We start from the raw sequence: 24,911 nt of genomic DNA on the forward strand, positions 1-24,911 counted from the left end.
CATCTCATAACATGGATGAAACTGGAGGACATTATGCTGAGTGAAATAAGTCAATCACAAAAGGACAAATATTGTATGAGGCCTCTATTGTAAAAACCCATGAAAAAGTTCACGCACAAAATGTAACAATCTTTGTTGGTTACCAGGGATGGGAGGGGTGGGGGGGAAATACTAAATAGGCAGCAATAGATGTGGTATCTTGGGTGAAGGGTGAGACAGTACACAATACGGGGGAAACCAGCACAGCTTGTACAAGGAAAGGTCATGGAAGTGCCATAGACACATCCAAACTCCCTGAGGGACTGAATTGCTGGGCAGAAGGCTGTGGGGACCATGGTCTCGGGGAATATCTAGCTCAATTGGCATAACACAGTTTATAAAGACCGTGTTGTACATTCTACCTTGGTGAGTAGCGTCTGGGGTCTTGAAAGCCTCTGAGCAGCCGTCTAAGATACTCCACTGGTCTCATCCCTTTGGGAGCAAGGGAGAATGAAGAGAACAGGATACAAGGAAAAGGTTAGTCCTAAGGACTAATGGACCACAGCTACCAAGGCCTCCACCAGACTGAGTCCAGTACAGCTAAATGGTACCCGGCTACCACCACTGACGGCTCTGACCAGGATCACAACAGAGGGTTCTGGATACAGCTGGAGAAGGTGTAGAGCAAAATTCTAACTCACAAAAAAAAGACTAGATGTACTGGCCTAAAGGAGACTGGAGAAACCCCGAGAGTATGGCCCCCAGACACCCTTTTAGCTCAGTGGTGAAGTCATTTCTGAGGTTCACCGTTCAGCTGGGGAGTGGACAGCCCCATAAAACCAGATGGGACTAATGAGGCACAGCGGTCCAGGGACAAGGGCCAGAAGGCAGAAGGGGACAGGAAAGCTGGTGATATGGACCCCAAGGTTGAGTAAGGATAGTGTTGATGGATTGTGAGGTTGTTAACCATTGTCATAGGGCAACATGTGTACTAACTGTTTAAATGAGAAAACTATTTTGTTCTGTAAGCCTTCACCTAAATTGAGAATAGCACAATTGGAAAAGCGTAGTCGATGTCACTGAACTGTGCGTGTAGAAATTTTTGAAATGGTGTATCTTTGGCTATGTATATTTTCACCAAAAAATAAAAAAAAGTCGAGAAGAGAGGGTTGACATGTTGTGGGGTTGTTAACCAGTGTCATAAAACAATATGTGTACTACCGTTTCATGAGAAACTATTTGTTATGTAAGCCTTCACCTGAAGTACAATTAAAAAAATAAAAAAGTGATATGTCTCCTTCCCTACCCTCTACTGCTTTTAAAATAGCTTGTTTTATTCTGATGTGACTAGATGTGATTTTCTTTATCTTGCTTAGCATTTACAGGGCTCCTTGACTCTGTGGATTGAATAGCAATAGAACTTCAAATATTTTTTTCTGCTCCATTCTTTCTTCTCTTCTGGGACTGATTTACAAGCATATTAGACGCTTTCATTCTGTCCCTCATGTCTTTTGTGCCCTTTTTGGTATTTTCTATTTTTTCTCTCTGCGAGCTTTAATATAGATATTTTGTAGTGGTCTACTCTCATTTCATTAATGCTGCCTTCTGCTCGTTGAGTCTTTTCATCTATCTTCTTCATCTTCTGTTTTCTCCAACACACAACTCAATAGTAATTTTGAAGACTTTGTTGGCTGACTCCAGTATATGGATCACTTATGGGTATGATTCTGTTGTCAGTTTGTCTTTTTCTTTTTTCGGTCATGTCCTGTACTGGTATGCCTCGTGTTTTTGATTGAACATCATATATGTCGTATTAAAAATTGCCAGTGGTCCAGTTGATGTGTTCCTTTGCTAATCAAGATAGAGTGATAATTGAGCTCCTCAGTGCACTCAGGAGCTGAGCTTGTTTTGCCCTCATCCTAGAGTGCAGGGCTTCTCTGAGCCTGGCTTGCTGACCAGGACCTATCCCTTTAGTGGGTCCCAGACGCTAATCTTTGTCTCTTTGGCAGCAAGGGAGTGTGAAAAATTTCGTTTTGCATTTCACTGATTTTCAGTTTAGCTTTTTAGCTTTCTACTAGGGTAACTTTGGAATTTGGTAAACGTCTTAAAGGGACTTCAGCTGTTTTTGAAGCTCCTTAGATGTTCCGTCACTACATCCCTGCAAGGCCACCAAAACCCTCTGTCTCTTTGTCCCTTCTGCCCAGGGAGAGCCTGCACTCTCAGCCTCTTGCCCAGGCCCAGAATTGACAAGTGCCCAAAAGGTAGCAGGCACTGAGATGGAGTTAGAGATGCAAACTCTGGGACACAACACTTGTGAAGCAGAATTGGATAGGGGGTGCCTCAGACTGTGATGCACTACTGCCATTGGGGAGCTTGGGGGCTAGGATGGCCAGTTAGAGAAGGCCTGTCTTAGACAGCAGTAGATCCAAAAGGCACTGCTACTGGAGACTTAGCCCACAGACTCCTTACGGCATAACTCTTTCTGGAAGGAAATGCAGGCGGTATTGTGCACTTTGCTTGGGCAGCTCAGTGTATTCTAGGAATCACTTTATATCAGTTCACAGAGGTTTACCTTGTTCCTTTTTACATAATACTGTTGCACAATGTTCCATTTTTGGGGGGGTTCCATAGTTTATTTAGCCAGTCTTGGGTTATGTGAAGTATTTTGCCATTAAGTAATGCTGCAGTGAATAGCCTTATGTTGATTGTGTTTGTGGAAATTATCTTCAGGGTGGATTCTTAGAGGTGGGGTTGCTAGGTGAGAGTAAATGCATATCCAGTTTTTAAGATATTGCCGAATTCCTTTCCTTAGGATTTGTATTGTACTCCTACCCACAGGTGTGTGAGAATGCGGTTTAACAACAGCCTTGCCAACCAAAGTGTGTTGTCAAGCTTTTGGACTTCGCTAGTATGATGTTAGAAGTGGTATCACTGTAGTTGTAGTCTTCAGTTCTCTCTCTCCATGATTTTTTTTTTTTTTCCCCTATTGGGTTTTCGTTCTTTTTTTTTTTTTTTAACAGTTATGTATTATGAGAATATTAACCCAGTGTCAAAGTAATTTGCAAGTATTTTCTCCTAGTTTATCTTTAATTTAGCTTATGGTATTTTTTGCTGTTTTGAAGTTTTTATTTTACTTCCATGAAGTGATCAGAGTCTCATATAAGTGATTAGAATTTGGAATCAGTCCCAAACCTGTGCTATAGGGGAGTCTGGGTAGTATCATTTTTAGCTTTAGTCTCTCCATGCCATAAAGGAATAGAGAGAAGATACTAAATGAAACAGCCCATCGTATCTTCTGTGAAGGGTATTCATAGGAAGGCATTGCTGTAGTGAGAAAGATGGACAGGAATAGGAAGAAACAGTGGTTCTCAACCCTGTTCATTGGAACCCTGCAGATTAGAATGATCTGGAGAGATTAAGTAAAAAAATTCTGGTATTCCACTCAAGACCAGTTAAATGGAATGTTGCAGGGAGGTGCATCCTGGGCAGGAGTCTTTTCAAAGCTGTGGGGGTTTTGTGCAGCCAAGGTGGCAACCACTGGACTAAAGATAGTGAGGTAAGCCATGCTGAGGCTCTGCATCAAGGTAATGGGAGTGGGAAAAAGGTGGCTGGTGGGATGGGGGCAGGGAAGGAGCAGAGGAGGTCCTAGAGAGAGTGAGGGACTTTGACCCCCCCCCCCCCCGACCGTTTGCTGGTGGTTCATTGTGCTATTGAAAACACTTGTCACGTGTAGAAGGTTAGGATAGGAAGGACCAAGCAAACTAACAAAACAAGTACAGAAGCAGATGATTCCCCATGACAATTTACAGATGGAGTTTATGGAGAGAGATGAGGAAATATGGATTTTGTGGGGATTGTGGCAGTAGCCTACAGGATATGGTCTAGGTCAGTAGCCTTTTAAACTTTTTTTTAACAATGAAATGTTTTTTTTTTTTTTAATTCTATGTGGATCTGCAGTATCTAAGATATATCACAGCAGCTCCTGTGGGTGAATTGAGGACAGGCTCCAGAGTTGCCCACAGTTGGACCCTCTAAAGAATCTCGCAGGGTCAGTAGAACACAGATTGAAAACCACTGACCTGCTCTTTAAAATGGCCATTCTAGGTCTGTTTCAAGTTGAAGTTGTCCTTGATATCCACGATGACTGAACTTGATAAACATTTGACCACCACAGGTTGTGCTCTGCTAATGAGAGAGGGCAAATGGGAAAGTGATAGTCCAGGAGGGAAACCCATAATAGCTTTTGCTGAGGTAGAGGAGGATCAGTTTTGAGACGGGAAAGCAACTCTGAAGCAGTGGATTTATGTAAGAGGTGAGAACTGGGCACTTCCAAGTAGGGATTCCTGGGGATTAGTGGGGCCAAAGACTCCTGCCCTGAGATGAGGAGTTCCATGAAACCTGCAGGGCAGCATCGCTTCCAGACTGTGTTGGTGACCCACGTAAGGAATTCATGTAAGGAACTTTATTCAGAACCTTTAAAAATCTAGATTCACAAAGATATTACCTTTGGAATTTCACTCAGAACTTGCCCCAAGTTTTCACCTTGTGTTTATGGTTTCCTCACTTTGGTTACTGTTACCACCACAGTCCCTTCAGGGGTCAGTTTACTGCCTTGAATGTCCTGGTCCAAGTGTCCTAGGAGACACCATCCTCTGAGTCTCCTTAACACTATTATTCAGTTATTCTTGAAGACTGCTGTTCTACTTCAACTTCTTTCTTTACAGATGAAATAAGAGAGGAATAGAGAAGTTATAGCTTCTCACAACTAGTTAATGACAGTAGTTAAGACTAGTGAGCCTGGGTCATCATTGGCTCTGTGTCCTGGATATGGATAAAGCCCCTGATTGTCCGCATGAGTGACATGTCCTAAATTGTGAACCAGAGCAGTCCAGGCAGAAGGTGAGTGCCTGCCTCCCAGGTGTTTTTAAACACATGGCTAAAGCCCCTGCTACTAGTGGACACCTGATGGCAGGATTTTAGCTATAGCACTACATATTTAATGTTTCTGTTGTGTTCATGTTATCAGTTATTAGTGGTTGAGTTTAGTCTTATTAAGGATTAAGAAATACTTATTTGTATTAATAAAGATCATATTGCTTAAGAATTTCTTCAAATAAGTGGATTGTGAGATTTGTTTTTTCCAGTTCCTGTGTGCTTATGGTGCCATTAGAGCTCCTCAGTCAGAGACTGAAGTCAATGACATTTACAGTCTGGGCTTATTACTGGCCATCCTGACTTGGAGAAATTGGGCATTGGTAGCATAGGAAGAAGCCTGAAATGAAATTAGAAGTTTTAAACAATGCCTTTCCTTTGAAAACCCTATGGAACAAAGTTCTACTCTGATACACATGGGTCACCGTGAGTTGGGGTCATTAGCTTCTAAGTGAAAGTGTACAATAACGTTGGGTACTTTTTTGCATTTAGTGAGAATGAATTAAATTTTTCATTAACGATAGCAGGCAAAACAGTCTTGAGTCCAAGTTAGATTTGACTCCTGATTTTCGTACTTGTTAGAGTGAAAGCAGATGAAGGGTACCACCTTCAGACCTTGCTAGACTAACAGGACCTAGTACACGATGCTCTGAGCACTCTTACTACTCTTGCTCAGTGTTAAAGGTATGTGATTAGAATGTGGAATAAAACTGCCGTAACTGTTGGGGCTTTCTGACTTCAGCTTTTGTGTATGTGTGTGTGTGTGTGTTGTGATTATGATTTTGCTACTCTGACAGTGGGCTTATATCTCAGCTTCTGCTGAATTTTCCAGTTGTAGAAGGTTGTAGGCATTTAATCATAGGTTTAAAAGATAGAATTGTGATTTTGATCCATTGAAATTCCGAGGAAGTACATCTTTCTGGCACAGATAATGCTGTGGGGTCTTCGTGAGTCAGTCTGTGAAGTTTGGTTGAAGAAGGTAAAAATGAGTGGACCTGTGGGAACCCTGATTGTAAATCATGTTACTACTGTGTTTCATGATATCAGATTGTTTTGTGTTTGTTTTTCTTCAGCTGGTTTCCCCATGGGCTATGCAGCAGCTCCTGCCTATTCTCCTAACATGTACCCTGGAGCAAATCCTACCTTCCAAACAGGTATGCAAGCCAGTTTGTACTGGCTAACAAAAATGCTTTGTATGTGCAGCTATGTGAGAACATGTAGTGGGTGGATTTTGAGAAGAGTGGTTATAGAATTAGAATTCGGGGTTGGATTTCTGGGTTCATAAAATTAGCCTTGTTGATAAGTACAGTACGAGCTTAATTCTCATTGCATGGAAACCTTTAGTTCTTGGTATTTCTGGTGGATGTCTGTCCATAACACAAACCTTTGTTCTTATCACCAGGTGGTTACACAGTTGTTCTAGAACATCTGTCCATCAAACCGTGTTAATTGCCATATTAGTAGGGGAAATTACTATGTTAACGTTTTTAGATTTCTGATTTCTCTCCAGTACTTTAGCACTTTGGTTGTGATTAGTCATTTGATCTTTTTTTGTAGTGAATTTTTTTTTTTTTAAAGCCTTGTTTTCTGTCTAAGGTGAATGAGAATATTCTTAGATGTTAGATATTAGGGTTAAGATTGAAAGTGGACTTGATTAGGGCCTCTGAATCTGTTCATGGTCACTTGTAGTGGAGTTTTCCTCCTGTGAGCCTGTACTGTGTTGGTTCATTCCGGCTTTTAATCACTGGGATTTTATGGCTCTGGTGCAGCAGTGGCGGCCCCGCTCTGACTTGAACACTTGGGTTGGCCTCTCCGGGAAGTACCTTACCCTCTACCTTCATGGGACTGCAGGGCAGTTCTTCATCCCTCAGAACACCTAGCTCTACATAACTATTCTGACAGAAGAGGAGATAACAAGTGTCCTTTTCCTGCATTCTTCCTGTTTTACTAATCACAGAATTCTGCTTTCTGTGACCCTTTTCTGTTTTCACAGCGACCACCTTTGTTTAGCCTTCAGCTTATAGCCAGAGAAAAACTTTTACCTGGTTTATCCTACTTCGGGTTTTATTTCCTCAGGTTCATGCTGCCTGCGCAGGTAATGTTCAAAGTTTTCTAAATGATTTCCCATTGAGTATAAGACAGTTAAGCCAGGAGTCTTGACTTTAAATCCCTAGGTCTTTGCCGCATTGGCCTGTTTGTTCTCTCCTAAATGGAGTTTGTGTTCTTGCCTAGCCTTTATTCACATGTTTTCTCTCCTACCTGGACTAGTACCTATTACTTCTTGCCTGTCTTTTGGGGTCCATTATGAAACATCCCTTCTCTGGGAGGTTCTTTTATACTAATACTTGTTATGCTATTACTCATTTGATCCTTTAACGTCTACATTGCGCCACTCATCTCCTTTGTAAAATGTCTCACCTTGTTCAACTTTTTTTTTTTTTTAACAGCTTTATTGAGGTATGAATGACATATAGTAAACTGCACATATTTAAAGTGTACTGTTTGATAAGTTTTGATATATATACAACCATCACTGCAGTTTAGAGAGTGAACATATCCATCCTCAGAAGTTTTCAGGTCATTCACTGATCTGCTTTCTGTTCTGCAGATTAGTTTATGTTTTCTAAAATTTTATATAAATGGAATTATATAGACTGTAAGCTTTTTCTTTTTTTTTAAACTGGCTTTTTTCACTCAGCATAATTATTTTGACATTTACCCGTGTTGTAGTATATATCAGTAGTTTACTCATTTTTATTATTGGGTGTTCCATTGATTTCATTGTAAGGATGTACGACAGTTTGCCAGTTGATGAACAAGTTGGGTTGTTTGTAGTTTTTCGCTGTTATAAATAAAGCTGCTATGAATATTTGTATACACATCTTTTTATGGACATGTGTTTTCATTTTTCTTGAGTAAATACAAAGGAGTGGAATGGCTGGTTCTTTCAGTTAAGTGTATGTTGGGCTTTATAAGAAGCTGCCAAGCTGTCTTCCAAAGTGATTGTACCATTTTACATTTCCAGCAATAGTGCATGAGAGTTCCATTTCCTCCATATCATTGTCAACACTTGGTATGGTCAGTCTTTAGCCATCCTAGTGTATGGTGGTATCTCATTGTGGTTTTAATTTCCATTTTCCTGATGACTGGTAATGTTGAACAGCTTTTCGTGTACTTATTTGCTCTTTGCATGTTTTCCGTTCACATCTTTTACTATATGTCAATTATTGGGTTGTTTTGTTTTATTACTGAGTTTTGAGAGGTTTTATATAATTTGGATACAAGTCCTTTATCAAATACATAATTTGCAAATATTTTCTCCTAGTCTATGTATAGCTTTTTTCATTCTCTTTTAACAGCGTCTTTCAAAGAGAAGAAATTTTTTAAGTATGAGTTCCAGTTTATCATTTTGTACTTTTGTGGATCATGCTTTTGGTTTCACGTTTATGAAATCTTTGATTAATCCAGAGTCACATAGATTTTTTTTTTTAGAAGTTTTATAGTTTTAGGTTTTATATTTAGGTCTGTGACCCATTTCTTTATAAATTTTGGTGCCTAGAATACATCAAAATTCATTTTTTGCAGACCACCGTAAAATAAAAGTCACTGTTGTAGAATTTTCAAAAGTAGCCCACCTTTACTCATTTTCTTTATGAAGTACAACTAAATGTAAAAATATACTAAAAATTTCCAACTCTTTTTTATTCTTAAAAAAAGGAAAACAAAGGGCTTAAAGCTTACTTGAGGCTGGCAAAGCTGTCCTTGTTGCTAAAAGTTTGCAGCGCTCCCCTGAAGAGGAAGGTGGTGTCTGGAGGTTGGGTGCTGCTGTCTAACAGCTTCCTCCCTGGGGCCTTCTGTGGGTCAGCCTGTCTGCAGGTACCATCCGTCTTCTTTTACTTCTCTCCTTTCCCAGAGGAGAAGAGTCCTTTTTTGCCACTTTTCCAAGATTGCTTTCAAATTGTACCTCAGACCTAAAAGCTGGGGCAGAGAGATGGGAGTAAAGAGACTGGTGACAACTCTGGCTGCCTAGTGTGCACCCCTTATTTAAAAGTGTGTATGGCGGGGTTGGGGGTTGGGGGGGGTGCTACAGACAGTTGCTGGCTGCAAGAGTGCTGGCCCATCATTGCCCAATGATGTAATTTCTTAGGAGAAGCTAAGAATAGAGATTTTTATGTGAAATTTGTGTATGAAAAATAAGATACTGCATAGTTTCTGCAGATGTCCTCTAAGTGCTTTTAGCCACCTAATCTGAGTCTGGGCCCACTACCATGCCCTATCTTTTTCTGGGATCCCGTCTGTGTTTTCATACCTTGAATTTTTTTAATCTCCCTTTTCAGTGGACCTTTCCCTTTATCTGATGAGCAAGCCAAAGTCATCATGAGTAAAAATACAGAACAGAGATCATTTGTCTTCACTCCTGCTGCTTTCTTGATCTGCGTTTGGGTTCTCTTACCACCAGATTTGTAGAAAATACTAAGATAAAGCTGATCTGTAGTGTAGGTGCTGTGTACGTGGTGTTGGGCTCTTTTAGCAATTTTTGTGATCCGAACACTGCTTATTTCTCAGCTCCACCTCCACGTGTGACGTAGAGTGTTCAGAGCACCATGGAATGACATGTCACATCTTTTGCTGAAAGATCCATTACTCTGGAAATGTAGAAGGATGTCATTCATTTTGTCCTTTGAACAGGCGTGGTAGGCCAATTACACGTGCAGCCAGGGTGGGCTGTCCTCTTTTTTTTGGAATCAGAACAATATATTGAAAACAGCTTGGACTGTGGAGTTATACAGATGTGGTCTTAAATCCTGACTGTATCACTCTTGGGAATGTTTTTTAATTTCATTTTTGGTATTTGTAAAATGCATAGATACAGCGTATCATTAATATTTGTGTATTTTTTTTTTATTGTTTATATAAATGAATTGTGCAAATTTTTTTTTAAATACTATGCTTTTAATTCAAGATCCTCACAGAATTTAATTCCAGCTCAAAGCTTTTTTTTCTTTCTCTTCTTTTATTGTATTTTAGATGAACGTTTACAGAGCAAGTCTTTTCTCATTAAACAGTACACATATTGTTTTATGACATTGGTTAACAACCCCATGACATGTCAGCACTCTCCCTTCTTGACCTTGGGTTCCCTTTTACCAGCTTTCCTGTCCCCTCCTCTGCTTTCTAGTCTGTGTCTCTGGGCTGTTGTGCCCCGTTAGTCTCATTTTGTTTTATGGGGCTGTCTAATCTTTGGCTAAAGGGTGAATCTCGGGAGTGACTTTTCATTACTGAGCTAAAAGGGTGTCCGGGGCCATACTATCAAGGTTTCTCCAGTCTCTGTCAGGCCAGTAAGTCTTGTCTTCTTTTGTGAGTTAGAATTTTGTTCTACATTTTTCTCCAGCTCTGTCTGGGATCTTCTGTTGTGATCCCTGTCAGAGCAGTTAGTGGTATAGCTGGCACTATCTAGTTATACTGAACTCAGTCTGGTTGAGGCCGTGGTAGTTATGGTCCATTAGTCCTTTGGACTGATCTTTCCCTTGTATCTTGTTTTCTTCATTCTCCCTTGCTCCTGAAGGGATGAGACCAGTGGAGTATCTTAGATGGCTGCTCACAGGCTTATAAGACCCCAGATGCTACTCACCAAGGTAGAATGTAGAACATTGTCTTTATAAACTATGTTATGCCAGTTGATCTAGATGTTCCCTGAGACCATGGTCCGCCACAGCCCTCTGCCCAGCAGTTTGGTCCCTCAGGGAGTTTGGATGTGGTCTGTGGAGCTTCCATGACCTTTCCTTGTACAAGTTGGAATTGCACAGATTTTAAGTGTTCATTGCATTCTAACAGATGTACACATTTGGTGGCTTCTTGGAGTCATCTCTTTATCTTCAGCAGAGCCTACATTGGAGGCAGGTGTTGTAAAGGACATCTCAGATGATCACGAGACCTAGGGCAGTTGGAGGGACTTCCTCAGCAGTAGGGCTCCTTCAGAAGAAAAGAAAGGCACCATAGTTTGACCTGTCGTTGATTGTGAGCAAAGAACTTTTGTCTGTCAGTTTGTTGTACTGTGGTGGCTTGGCTTGCATGTTGCTGTGATGCTGGAAGCTATGCCAGCAGTTTTTCAAATACCAACAGGATCAGCCATGGTGAACAGGTTTCAGTGGAGCTTCTAGACTAAGACCAGGAAGAAGATCCTGGCAGTCTGCTTCCGGTGGGGGAGAGTAAAATTGGCCAGTGAAAACCTTATAGATAGCAGCGGAACATTGTCTGATACAGTGCCGGAAGATGAGCCCCCCAGGTTGGAAGGCACTCAGTACGACTGCGGAAGACCTGCCACCTCAAAGGAGAGTCAACTGTAATGCTGTGGCTGGAGTATAGCTTTCAGGACCTTCATTTGCTGATGTGGCACGACTCAAAATGAGAAGAAACAGCTGCAAACATCCATTAATAATCAGAACGTGGAATGTACAAAGTATGAAACTGGGAAAATTGGAAGTTGTTAAAAATGAAATGGAATGCATAAAGATCGATATCCTAGGCATTAGTGAGCTGAAATGGACTGGTATTAGCCATTTTGAATCAGAAAATCATATGGCCTGCTATGCCAGGAATGACAGACTGAAGAGGAATGACGTCACATTCATCATCAAAAAGAACATTCCAGGATCTGTCTGGAAGCACAACGCGGTCAGCGATAGGATAATATCCATACATCTACAAGGAAGACTAGTTAATATGACTATTATTCAAATTTACACGCCAATCACTAATGCCAGAGATGAAAAGATTGAAAATTTTTACCAACTTCTGCAGTCTGAAATTGATGAAACGTGCAGTCAAGATGCATTGATAATTATTGGTGATTGGAATGTGAAAGTTGGAAACAAAGAAGGATTAATAGTTGGAGAATATGGCCTTGGTTATAGAAACAACGTGGAGATCCCATGATACAATTTTGCAAGACCAACGACTTAGTCATTGGAAGTACCCTTTTTCAACAACGTAAACAGTGACTATACACATGGACCTCACCGGATGGAATGCACAGGAATCAAATCAACTATATCTGTGGAAAGAAGTGATGGAAAAGCTCAGTATCATCAGTCAGTACAAGGTCAGGGACCAGCTAGGAAACAGACCATCAGTTGCTCATATGCAAGTTCAAGGTGAAGCTGAAGAAAATTAGAACAAGTCCACGAGAACCAAAGTACGACCTTGAGTATATCCCACCTGAATTTAGAGACCGTCTCAAGAATAGGTTTGATGCATTGAACACTAATGATCAAAGACCAGAAGAGTTGTGGGAAGACATCAAGGACATCATACATAAAGAAAGCAAAAGGTCATTAAAAAGACAGGAAAGAAAGACATGACCAAAATAGATGTTAGGAGAGACTGAAACTTGCACTTGAACATAGAGTAGCTAAAATGAATGAAGAAATTATGAAGTCAAAGAGCTGATCTGAAGATTGCAAAGGGTGGCTTGAGAAGACAAAGTAAAATACAGGTAGTCTCTGACTTAAGATGGGGTTCCGTTCCAACAACTGTGTCATAAATCGGTTCTGTCCTAAGTCGAATAGCTCATTTCAGATTAACAGCTGGTGATTCTTACAGTATGAAATGCTGAATAAGGTCACGCTGTAGGCCTGGTGTACAATGAAGTTGGCATCAAAGTTGTAGAGGCTGTCAGGTGTGTTTGCAGTTCCTTTGTCATATATCGTTAGAGTTGAAACTTGTTCAGCCTTCTATCTATTGCGACTCCCAGCACCAACACCAGCTTCATTGTAGACCAGGCAACAGGCTGCTATACGACATTGTTTCGAGTAGTGAATCATAAAATTGAACATCTGCAAATGAGCATCTGAGAATGATAATATCAGCAAACTAATGTGCTGCAACATTGTATGTATGTAGTGTATGTTGTGATAATAGGTGTACACGCACCAAAAATAAAAAAAAAACAGATGGTCGTAAGTGTGGTTCGTCGTAAGTTGGGGACTACCTGTATTACAATGAAATGTGCAAAGACCTGGAATTAGGAAACTAAAAGGAAAGAACACACTCGGCATTTTTCAAGCTGGGAGAACTGAAGAAAAGATTCAAGCATTGAGTTGCAACATTGAAGGATTCTATGGGCAAAATATTGAACAACCTAGAAAACATCAAAAGAAGATGGTAGGAATACACACAGTCACTGTAGCAAAAAGAATTGGTTGACGTTCAACTGTTTCAGGAGGTAGCGTATGATCAAGAATCGATGGTAGTGAAGGAAGAAGTCCAAGCGGCGCTGAAGGCATTGGTAAAAAAAAAAAAAAAGCCTCCAGCAGTTGACAGTATCAGTTGAGATGTTTCAACAAAAAGATGCAACGCTGGAAGTGTGAAGAGAACTTGAAGCACTTACTGATGAAGATCAAAGACTACAGCCTTCAGTATGGGTTACACCTCAACATAAAAAAAATAAAAATCTTTACTGCTGGACCAATATGCAACATCAGGATAAATGGAGAAAATATTGAAGTTGTAAAGGATTTCATTTTACTTGGATCCACAATCAATGCCCATGGAAGCAGCAGTCAAGAGTTAAATGACGTATTGCGTTGGGCAAATCTGCTGCAAAAGACCTCTTTAAAGTGTTAAAAAGCAAAGCTGTCACCTTGAAGATTAAGGGGCACTTGACCCAAGCCATGGTGTTTTCAATCACTTTGTATGCATATGAAAGCTGGAGAACGACTAAGGAAGACTGAAGAAGAATCAATACTTTCAAATTAGGGCATTGACAAAGAATATTAAGTGTACTGTGCACTGCCAGAAGAACGAACACATCTGTCTTGGAAGAAGTACAGCCAGAATGCTTCTTAGAAGTGAGTATTGTGAGACTTTGTGTTATGTACTTTGGGCCTGTTATCAGGAGTGACCAGTCCCTGGAGAAGGACATCATGCTTGGCAAATAAAGTAGAGGGTCAGTGAAAAAGAAGAATGACACAGTGGCTGCAACAATGGGCTTTTAACCATGTAAAAACTAGCTAGCATCTGAAATATTGAATGTGATTCTCAAGTTTAAGTCTAGCATCTATTCTCAGAATGTGACACATAGAGGGCAGTTCGCTGAATATTTTGATTACATGACAGTTTTGTAACAAAACCAATTGTTAACATTATGGTCAGACATCAGTTTAGTGACTCCTGGGGAGATCTCTTACTTTAGACCAGTGGGAATGATGGGAAGGAAACTGAGTTTAAGGTAAGGAGTGGGAGTCACATTTAGCAGTGGCCATCTATAAATTGGAGACCCTAGGTTGTGCAGATGATTAAGTGCTAGGCTGCTAACTGAAAGGTTGGTGATTCAAGTTCACCCAGAGGTGCCTGGGAAGAAAGGCTTGGTGATTACTTCTGAAAAATCACCGTTGAAAAACCCTGTGGGGCACAGTTCTGCTGTGATGCACATGGGGTTGCCACGTGGTGATGGTAAGGCAGAACAGCTTCGCAAGACTGAACTGGCCCCTTGGAGAAAGAGTACATTTCTTGTGATTTTTTTTAAAAAAGGCCACTTAAGACTGGTAAATTTCCTGGGAATTCACTCTCATTTAAATTAAAAACAAAATACATGTACATTGTTTAAAGAATTCCAGTAGTGTAAGAAAATACACACCAGAATGTAGCTCCCTTTTTTGACTATACCTCTATCCTTCTCTTTCTTAGAGATCTTTCAGAATGTTTTTTTGCAAACTATTTGTATGTATACCTATCTTTCTATCTTTCCACAAAAGGAAACAGTATATACATTTCTGCACATTGTTTTTTACATTTCACACTGTGTGTTGGAGATTATTCCCTATCAGCAAATGTTGGTAGCTGCTGTCACATTCATGGTAGCCCCGTGTGCTACAGAGTAGAACTGCTCCATAGAGTTTTCTTGGCAGTAATCTTTATGCAGAGGAGCCCTTTTGGTGCAACAGTTAATCGCTTGGCTGCTAACTGAAAAGTTGGAGGTTTGAAGCCATCCAGTGGCTCTGTGGGAGAAAGACCTGGCAGTCTGCTTCTGTTATGTTTACAGCTAAGAAAACCCTATGGGTCAGTTCTGCTCTGTCACGTGGAGTCGCTATGAGGCAGAATCGACTTGATGGCACCCAACAACAACAACAGTATTTACAGAAGGAGGTTGCCAGGCCTTTCGCAGAGTGTTTGGGCTGGGTTTGAACCATGAACCTTTAGGTTGCAAACCACTTGAGGCACCCAGGCTCCTTTCAGCACATATAAACCCCATTGCTGTCGAGAATAGAACTGCCCCATAGGGTTTCCAAGGCTGTAAATCTTTACAGAAGCAGACAGCCACATCTTTCTCCTGCTCAGCACATATAAAGGTATGTAATTTTTTTTTCCCTCATCATATTTTATTGTGTTTTTGGTGACAGTTTACACAGCAAATTAGGTTCCCATCTGCCAATTTCTGTACAGATTGTTCAGTGACATTAGTTACATTTTTCACAACGTGTCAGCTTTCTCTTTGTGTTCTAGTTGTTTTCAGTGCTCTAGTTTCCCTGCGCCCTTATCTTCACATCTTTGCTTTAGAGTAATTGTTGGTCTTTTGGTCTCATGTGGATGGTTTTTTTAATGGAGCATTGTACTCATGGGTAATATCCTTTATTTTGTGTGCGAATCTGTTATTTCACTAAAAGGTGACCTTAAGGGATAGTTTTGGTTCTGGATTTAAAGAGTATCTGAGGGCAGTAGTCTCAGGAAGTCCTCTAGTCTCAACTAGTCCAGTAAGTGTGTCCTTATTTAAGAATTTGAATTCTTGTCTGCATTTTTCTCCTGTTCTGTCAGGATCCATCTATTGTGGCCCTGTCCTGAATGGTACGTAATGGTTGACAGGTGTCTAGGTTCTTCTGGTCTCAGGGTAGGTGAAGCAGTGGCTTATGTAGGCTATTAGCCCTGTAGACTAGTTTCTTCTCTGAGACTTTGCTTTCCTTCTTTCTCTTTTGCTACTGATGAATAGAGACCAATAGTTGTGTCCTAGAAGGCTGCTCTCTTGCTTTTAAGACCCCAGATGCTACTCACCTCACTAGGATGCAGAACATGAACTTCATGAGCTATATTATGCCAGTTGACTGAATTGTCCCATGAGACTTAATGTCCTAAAGCCTTCACATCGAGAAAATCAATCTAACAAGGTGTTTGGTCATGTCTGAGAAGTATGTGTAACTATGTCCTCTATAAATATATATGTGTGCACATACTTATCTGTATGTACATGCACATAGAAATACACCCACTCCTCACTTATTGACGTGGTTAGCCAGGTCGTTATGCGAAAATTGGCATTATGTGAAAATGAAGGATGACTACATCAGATCACAAAATGGAGGATGACTACATTATTACATAACTGCCAAATTACATCATTACATAACAGCCAAATCACTGAGAATCATATCCCAGGAAAGTTGACACATAACCTTAACCATCACTGACAGCGTAACTCTTGCCAGACATATTGTTAATGCGCAAAATAGTCGGATAGTGGATATTTTACTATTGTCATAAATGCGAAATGTTGGATAACATGATAGTTGATAAATGACAAGTAGGTTTACTTCTGTTTTTGCACACGTATGTACACACCTGTGCTATATGTCTGTACTATACATATGTACCTTACACTCATTTTTTGGTTATTGGTGTTGTTGCCAAGTTATATACGTCATATTCTTAGTACAGACATCTCTTTCTCTGATAAGCTTCTTAGTGGCATTGTTTGCTTTGGTGAAGCTGTGCTCATTACACCCACATCCGATGCTACTTTTCCCATCACCAAAAATAAGAAGTATCCACGATCCAGGGAGTGATTCCCCCTCCCCTTGTACCCATCCCTGGTAACCACCAATGAACATTGGTCTCTGTGTATATATTTTTGTCTTCTTATAAAAGTAGGATCATACCATATTTGTCCGTATGTGATTGACTTATTTCACTTAGCATTATGTCTTCCAGATACGTCCATGTTATAATATGTTTCGCGGACTAATCATTGTCCTTTATGGTTGCGTAGTTGCGTAGTATTCCGTTATACGTATGTGCCACATTTTGCTCATCCATTCATCTGTTCAAGGGTACTTGGACTGTTTTCATTTTTTTGCTGTTGTGGATAATGCTGCAATGAACATAGGTGTGCATATGTCTGTTCGTGTCTCTTTTATTAGATCTGTAGGTTATATACCTGGGATGGGATTGCTAGATCATAAGGTATTTCAATTCCTGTTTTTTTTTTAAGGAAGCTCCATACCGTTTTACGTAGTGGTTGTACCATTTTACAGTCCCATCAGCAGTGGAGAAGGGTTCCAGTCTTCCCATATCCTTGCCAACGTTTGCCGTTACCTTTTTTTTTTTTCCCAGCACCATTATAGCAGGGGTGAGATGGTATCTCATTGTAGTTTTGAATTGTACCTTTCTAATGGTTAATAATCATGAGCATCTTTTCATGTGTTTGTTGGCTGTTGGAATATCCTCTTCGGTCAAGTGTCTGTTCATGTCCTTTGCCCATTTTATAATTGAGTTGTTTGTCATTTTGTTGTTGAGTTGTTGAAATTTTCTATTTATTTTAGAGATGAGTTATGGATTGAATTGTGTCCCCCAAAATATGTGTTGTAAATCCTGGCCTCTATGCCTTTGGTTATAATCCCATTTGGGAATGAGTTGTTTTTGTTAGTTTAATGAGACAGGATTGGTGTAGGATGTATCTTGAGTCAGTCTCTTTTGAGATATAAAAGAGATTAAACAAGCTAGCAAGAGAAGCAGAGATGGGGGAAGAGAGATGCCAAGCCACATGATGATTGTCCAGGAGCAGATGCTCAGAAGAGACAAGGATTTTCCCCCAGAGCTGACAGAGAGAGAAAGTCTTCCCTTTAGCTGGCACCCTGAATTCAGAGGTCTAGCCTCCTAAACTATGAAAAAATAAATTTGTTTATTAAAGCCATCCACTTGTATTTCTGTTATAGCAGCACTAGATAAGTAAGATGAATTTGGTACTGGGAGTGGAGTGCTGCTCTAACAAACACCTACAGTGTGGAAGTGGTTTTGGAATTGGATAATGAGTAGAGGCTGGAAGAGTTTTACGGTGACTGATAGTAAAATCCTAGATTGCTTTGAAGACACTGTTGGTAGAAGTATGGATGTCAAAGGCAGTTCTGGTGAGTGCTCAGAAGGAAGTCTCTGTCATCTTAGAGATAATATGTTGTGCCAGCAACAGAACGTTGCTAGAAATGTGGACATAAGATGTGCTTCTGTTGAGGCTTTAAAAGAAAATGAACATATGATTGGACAGTGGAGCAAGGACCATGCTTTTTATGCAGTAGCAAAGAACTTACCTAATTATTTTCAAATGTTTGATGGAAGGTAGAACTTGTAAGTGATGAACCTGGATATCTGGCTGGTAAGATGTCTGTAAAGATCTTAAAGGGGCCATGTGGTTTCTCCTTGCCACTTATAGTAAAATGTGAGAGGAAAGAGATGGACGTAAAAATGAACTGTGCAAAATGAAAACAGAACTTGAAGATTTGGAATATTTGTTGTACAAACTAAGGACAGGTGTCCTAGAATTTTCACCAAGGAAGTGGCTATACAATCTTTTGTTAAAGAGATTAAGCCTGTGACTGATGGATCTAACCAACTACCACAGCAGAAAACCCATCAGCTTAGACTAAAAGGGACAGAGAAAGAATGAAAGGAAATGGAATGCCGCGGGCAGGAAGCAGCCACGGGAGAGGCCGTGGGAGCTACATCTGTTGTTCTCCAAGAAAAGGACCATCCCTGGAGCAACTTGGAGATCAGAACTGTTGGAAGGAGCACGTGAAGCAGGGCTGCCTTGATTTCAAAAGGTGGAACCACCACAGCCTGCTGGGTTTCACAGGGTAGGGCCTCACCTCCTTGGTTTCGAAGAGACAGATATTCACCAACTTGGTTCTGGAGTGTGTCGCTGCCATTCACCAGTGCCAGGGGGAGGGAGCTGCTGTCCAAAGTTAACGGCATGGGGCTGCCATGCCCAAGGAGCAGGAGAATGGGGCCTGCTGTGACCATGTGGTGGGGTTGCTACTCAGAGGGGCTAGAAGATTGGGGCCTCCCAAAGCCAAGGGAGCAGAGTTTGCCATCCTAGTGGACCTGGAAGGTAGAGCTGAAGCCTTGGGCCAAGGGGCTTCCACCCAGAATCCAGAGAGTGTAGCCAACACCCAGAATCTGGAGGGTGGGGCCATTGCCCAGATGGTCTCAGAGAAGAGAGGATTATTTTCCAGCCTTGAGAGTTAATGTAGTTTGTTCTGTGGGGTTTTGGACTTGCTTGGTGCCTGTTGTCCCTTCTTTCCCTCCAGTTTCTTTGTAATGGAAATGTCTACCTTGTGCCCATTCTATCATAGTACTTTGGAAGCAGATAAGTTGTATTCTAGATTTCACAGGTTCACAGATGTAGCGGAATTTTCCCCAGAATGGAATATACCTAAAATCTCACCCGTATTTGATTTAGATCACCCATATTTGATTTAGATGATTTAGAAGATAAGATTTTAAACTTGGAGCTGATTTAAGACTTTTAGGATGATGTGATGGGGTGAATGTGTTTTGCATGTGGCATTGAGATTAATTTATTTGGGCCAAAGGGTGGAATATTAATGGATTGAATTGTGTCCCCAAAAAATACGTGTTGTAAATCCTAACCTCTGTACCTGTGGTGGAACCCTGGTGGCGTAGTGGTTAAGAGCTTGCCTGCTAACCAAAAGGTTGGCAGTTCGAATCCACCGGCTGCTCCTTGGAAACTCTGTTGGGCAGTTGTGTTCTATCCTGTTGGGTCACTGTGAGTTGGAACTGACTTGATGGCACCTAACAGCAACAACATGCCTGTGGTTATAATCCCATTTGGGAATGGGTTATCTTTGTTATGTTAATGAGGCAGGATTAGTGTAGGGTGTATCTTGAGTCAATCAATTTTGAGATCTGAAAGTGATTAAACCACCCAAGAGAGAAGCAGAGATGGGGGAAGAGAGATGCCAAGCCACAGGAAGATTGACTAGGAGCAGAAGCTCAGAAGAGAGGAGGACCTTCCCCAAGAGTTCACAGAGAAAGCCTTCTGGTAGAGCCAGCACCCTTTATTTGGACTTCAAGACTTCTATACTGTGAGAAAAATAAATTTCTGTTTGTTAGAGCCATCTACTTGTGGTTATTTCTGTTGTAGCAGCACTAGGTAACTAAGACAGACCTTTATAGGATGTGTTGTTTCCGAAGATTTTTTCACAGTCTTTTTTTTACTCTTTGATAAATTCTTTTGGTGAGCATAAGTATTTCATTTTTATGAGGTCCCGATTATGTAATTTGTCTTCTGCTATTGGTGCATTTGCAGTTATGTTTGTTAGCGTATTTTTTAAAAAAGATTAGGTTCCATAGTTTTCTGCCTGCCTGCTTACAGGAACTTCATAGGTTTAGGTTTGACATTTAAGTCTGTGATCCATTTTGAGTTTTTTGTGTATGGTGTGAGATACAGGTTCTGTTTCATTTTTCTGCAAGTGGATATCCAGTTTTGCCAGCACTATTTATTCAAAGAGACTGTTTCTTCCCCATTGAATGGGCTTTGACCCCTTGTCAAAAATCAGTTGTCCATAAATGGATGGATTTATTTCTGGGTTCTCAGTTCTGTTCCACTGGCATATATGCTTATCATTGAACCAGTACTAGGCTGTTTTGATTACTGTGGCTGTACAGTGTGTTTTGATATCAGGGAGTGTGAGGCCTCCTACTTTGTTCTTGAATATTGCTTTGGCTATTCAGGGCCTCTTTGTTTTCCATATAAAATTGGTCATTAGTTTTTCCGTTTCAGTAAAGAATGTTGTTGGGATTTGTATCGAGATTGCATTGTATTCGCAGATTGCTTTAGGTAGTATTGACATTTTCACAATATTAAGTCTTCTAATCCATGAGCACAGAATGTCCTTCCATTCATGTAGGTTTCTTTTAGTCTCTTGTAGTACTGTTTTTATAATTTTCATTGTGTAAGTCTTTTATGTCCCTGATTAGGTTAATTGCTAAGTATTTTATCATTTTGGGGTTATTGTAAATGATACTGTTTTCTTGATTTCCTTTTCAGAATACTCCTTGTTAGTGTTTAGTGTAAAGGAACCAAACCGATTTTTGTAGTTAGTTGAGTTTTGACAGTCGTATATACTCCTGCAACCACTATCCCAAACAAAGCATGGAATGTTTTTATCTTCCCAGAAACGTTCCTTCCTGTTTCTTCACATCAAACTCCCTCCCCACCCACTTTCTGATTTATATCAACATAGATAAGTTTTACCTGTTGTTAGATATTTTTTAAGTGAAATCCACACTGTTTGTTATTCTTCTGTGTCTGGCTTCTTTAGTCCATGTTATGACTTGAGATTCAGTCATGCTGTTTGTTGCATGTATTCATTTCTTCCTTTTTATTACTAAGTAGTGTTTCATTGTATGTATCACAATGTATCCACTTTTCCACTGATAAACATTTGGATTATTTTCCATTTTTTGGCTATCATGAGTAAAACCGATGGACATTTTTTACAGATCCTGTTGTGGACATATACTTTTTATTTTTCTAGGGAATTTTAGCAGTGAAATTGCTGGGTCATGTAGAAAGTAACTATGACAAACTGTCTAGCAGTTTTACAATGTCATCGCACTGTTTTACTCTCTCATGGACAGGGTTTCAAGTGTTTCATTGCTCTACATTTCCACCAACATTTATATGTTCAGTCTTTTATTTTGCCAGCCGTTCATTTTTGTGAAGCCTTGAGGTATAACTTAAATGTGCTAAAAATCACCCTTTTTAAGTGTATAATTTGATGCGTTTGGAAAAATGTATACAGATGTGTAATAGTCAAAGATTTCCATTTTGCTTAAAGATTCCCTTGTGCCTCTCTGACCCCTGACAATCACTGATTTACTTTTTTTCACTGTAGATTAGATTCTTCTTTCATGGATTTTCATCAGTGGACTCATGCAGCATGTATTCTTGTGTCTGTCTTTTTTTTTTTTTTTTGGTTAATATGATGTTTTTGAAATGTATCCGTGTTTTGCTGTGTTCTTTATATATATAATTTTATTTATTTTGTTGTTGAGAATATACACAGCAAAACATATACCAATTCAACAGTTTCTGCATGTACCATAAATTGACATTGATTACATTCTTTAAGTTGTGTAACCATTCTCACCCTCCTTTTCTGAGTTGTTCCTCCCCCATTAACATAATTTTACTGTCTCCTAAGATTCCTGTGGAAACCCTGGTGACGTAGTGGTTAATAAGAGTTCAGCTGCTAACCAAAAGGTCGGCAGTTTGAATCCACCAGGCGCTCCTTGGAAACTATGGAGCAGTTCTGTTCTGTCCTATAAGGTCGCTATGAGTTGGAATCAACTTGATGGCAGCGAGTTTGGTTTTTTTGGTTTTTAAGGTTTCTGTTTAATCTTTCAAGTTGCTATTGTCAGTTTGATCCCATATAGATAGTTCTTACAAGAGCATAATGCTCAAGGCAGACATTCTTTACTAGTTAAACTGTTGTGTGGTTTTAAGAAGACTTCAGAAAATATGTTTGGTTTAAGGTTTAAAGATTATCTCAGGGCAGTAGTTTCAGGGATTCATCCAATCTTCATGACTACAAGAGTCTGGAGTCCAAGAGAATTTTTAATTCTGTTCTGCATTTTCCCCCTTTTGATCAGAATTCTTGTGTGGAAACTTTGATCAAAATGTTCAGTAATGGTAGCTGAGCACCATCCAGTTCTGATCTCACAGCAAAGGAGGCAGTTGCTCATGAAGGCAATTAGCCACACATTCTGTATCCTCCTGCTATTCCTGACTCTCCTTCTTCCTCTTTTGCTCCCCAGTAGAGACCAGTTGTGCCTTGGATGGCTACTTGCAAGCTTTTAAGACCCCAGGTACTATGCATTGAACTAGGAGGTAGAACAGAGGCACTAAACATGTTACCAGGCCAGTTAACTGGGATGTCCTATGAAACCATCATACCAAACCTCCAAACCAAGAAACCAAATCCCATGAAGTTTTTGGTTATACATAAGTAGCCTCACTAGCTACTCTTTGTTGTTGTTGTTGTAAAATATCTATTCTACAACTTTTGACAGGTGTACAACTTATTGTCAGCGATTATAGTAATTGGCTGTACAACCTGTCATGGATTGGATTGTGTCCTCCCAAAAATGTGTGTAGCAACTTGGCTAGGTCATGATTTCCCAGTATTGTATGATCGTGTTATCTGATGTGATTTCCTTATGTGTTGTAAACTCTATCACTATGATGAGATTACATGTGATCTCCTTATGTGTTGTGAATTCTGTCACTGTGATGAGGGTATACTGATGAGGTTGACAAGATTAGATAGTGTCTTAATGCAATCTCTTTTGAGATATAAAAGAGAGAAGTGAGCAGAGGCACATAGGAACCTCATACCACCAAGAAAGCAGTGCTGGGAGCAGAGCGCGTCCTTTGGACCTGAGGTTCCTGCGCAGAGAATCTCCCAGACCAAGGGAAGGTTGATGACATGGACCTTCCTCCGTAGCTGATGGAGAAAGCATTCCCCTGGAGCTGATGCCCTGAATTTGGACTTGTAGCCTACTGGACTGTGAGAGAATAAACTTCTCTTTGTTAAAACCATCCACTTGTGGTATATCTGTTGGAGCAGCACTAAGATGACTAAGACACAACCTACCCTTTATCAGTGTGATATGTCTGTCACCGCTAACCTCCCCCTTCCCGTTCCCTCCCACCCCTGGTAACCACTAACAAACTTTGTTGTCTGTGCATTTGTCTTTTCTTGTTTTTTTTATATAAGTGAGGTCATACAGTGTTTGTCCTTTTATGATTGATTGATTTCACTCAGCATAATGTATTCCAGCTCCATTTGTATTGTAGCATGTATCAAGACTCATTTTTCCTACTGGCTGAGTAGTATTCCATTGTATGTACATACCATGTTTTGTTTATCTATTCATTTGTTGTTGGACGTTTAGGTTGTTTCCTCCTTTTGGCTATTGTGAATAGTGCTGCAGTGAACATTGGTGTTCACATCTCTTTTTGAGTTTCTGCTTTCAAGTCTTTTAGGTATACACACTTTATTCTTTTTTATTGCTGAGTATTATATCATATACCACAGTTTATCTGTTCATCTGGTGGACATTTGGGCTAGTTCCAGTTTTTGGTTTTTTATGAATAAAGCTGCTCTGCACATAGCTGTCCAGAGACCTTCTTTTTTACCCCCCAGCAGAATAAATCTCTGGTCTCCGTCGGGGTATGGAAGGGCATCCGCCTTGTGTGGGGTCAGGATGAGGATCCAGGCACCTCACTGCTCCCTAGGTGGACTGTCCCAGCCATTCTTCCAAATCAGAGCTCCATCAACATCTGGATGAAAGTGCCAACAGTTTCTAGGCCTTTGGGGAGGGGCGCCCATGGTCTAAATTGCTGCTCGACTCGCCTCCTGCTAGCTGAGGAGCAGCCTTCTTGAGTATGCTGAATTAGTTCCCACCTCTGCTTTTTAGGTTCCAGAATGCTGTCTTCTCTCCTGCTTTTGCTGTGTGTGGCTTTCTTTGTTATTTTTTTTTAAATCTGTTTTATTGTCATTTTTGTATACTTTTAGGTGCGATCATAAGCAGATGTTTGTATTCAGCCTACTCTCTTGACCTGGAATTCTTTTTAACTATAGGGTGTTTAGCCAGTCTCATGGTGTTTGAAAAGTTTCTCCTTTTGTTTTTGCTGTACTAAACCACATGGAATGAACATGCTTACAGTTAAGTCTTTGTACATATCTATGCTTATTTAAGACAAATTTCTAGAAGTGGAATTGTGGTATTAAAAGATATACGTACTATACAACGCAATCCCGATCCAAATACCAGCAACATTCTTCAAAGACATGGAAAAACTAATCATTAACTTTATATGGAAAGGGAAGAAGCCCCGAATAAGTAAAGCACTACTGAAGAAGAAGAAT

The 24,911-nt window shown here is 40.3% G+C and overlaps 1 protein-coding gene across 7 annotated transcripts in view; it reads left to right on the plus strand.

Moving 5' to 3' along the window:
* The window catches only part of FAM168B (family with sequence similarity 168 member B), a 54,767-nt gene that overhangs the window by 20,224 nt on the left and 9,632 nt on the right, over nucleotides 1–24,911 (plus strand). For 2 of the 7 annotated variants that reach the window (XM_023741374.1, XM_004387044.2), the window contains exon 3: nucleotides 5,985–6,065. The exons of 1 other annotated variant lie outside the window; for it this stretch is intronic. In XM_023741374.1, coding sequence (XP_023597142.1) covers nucleotides 5,985–6,065 — 81 coding nt within the window. Of the gene's footprint in view, nucleotides 1–3,449; nucleotides 3,536–3,936; nucleotides 4,028–4,703; nucleotides 4,879–5,984; nucleotides 6,066–24,911 lie in introns of all 7 variants that reach the window. 4 more of the 7 variants (XM_023741377.1, XM_023741378.1, XM_023741376.1 and 1 more) reach the window with 4 other exon arrangements.

The sequence above is a fragment of the Trichechus manatus genome, unplaced genomic scaffold (genome assembly GCF_000243295.1).
Source record: "Trichechus manatus latirostris isolate Lorelei unplaced genomic scaffold, TriManLat1.0 scaffold00179, whole genome shotgun sequence".
NCBI classification, from domain to species: domain Eukaryota; kingdom Metazoa; phylum Chordata; class Mammalia; order Sirenia; family Trichechidae; genus Trichechus; species Trichechus manatus.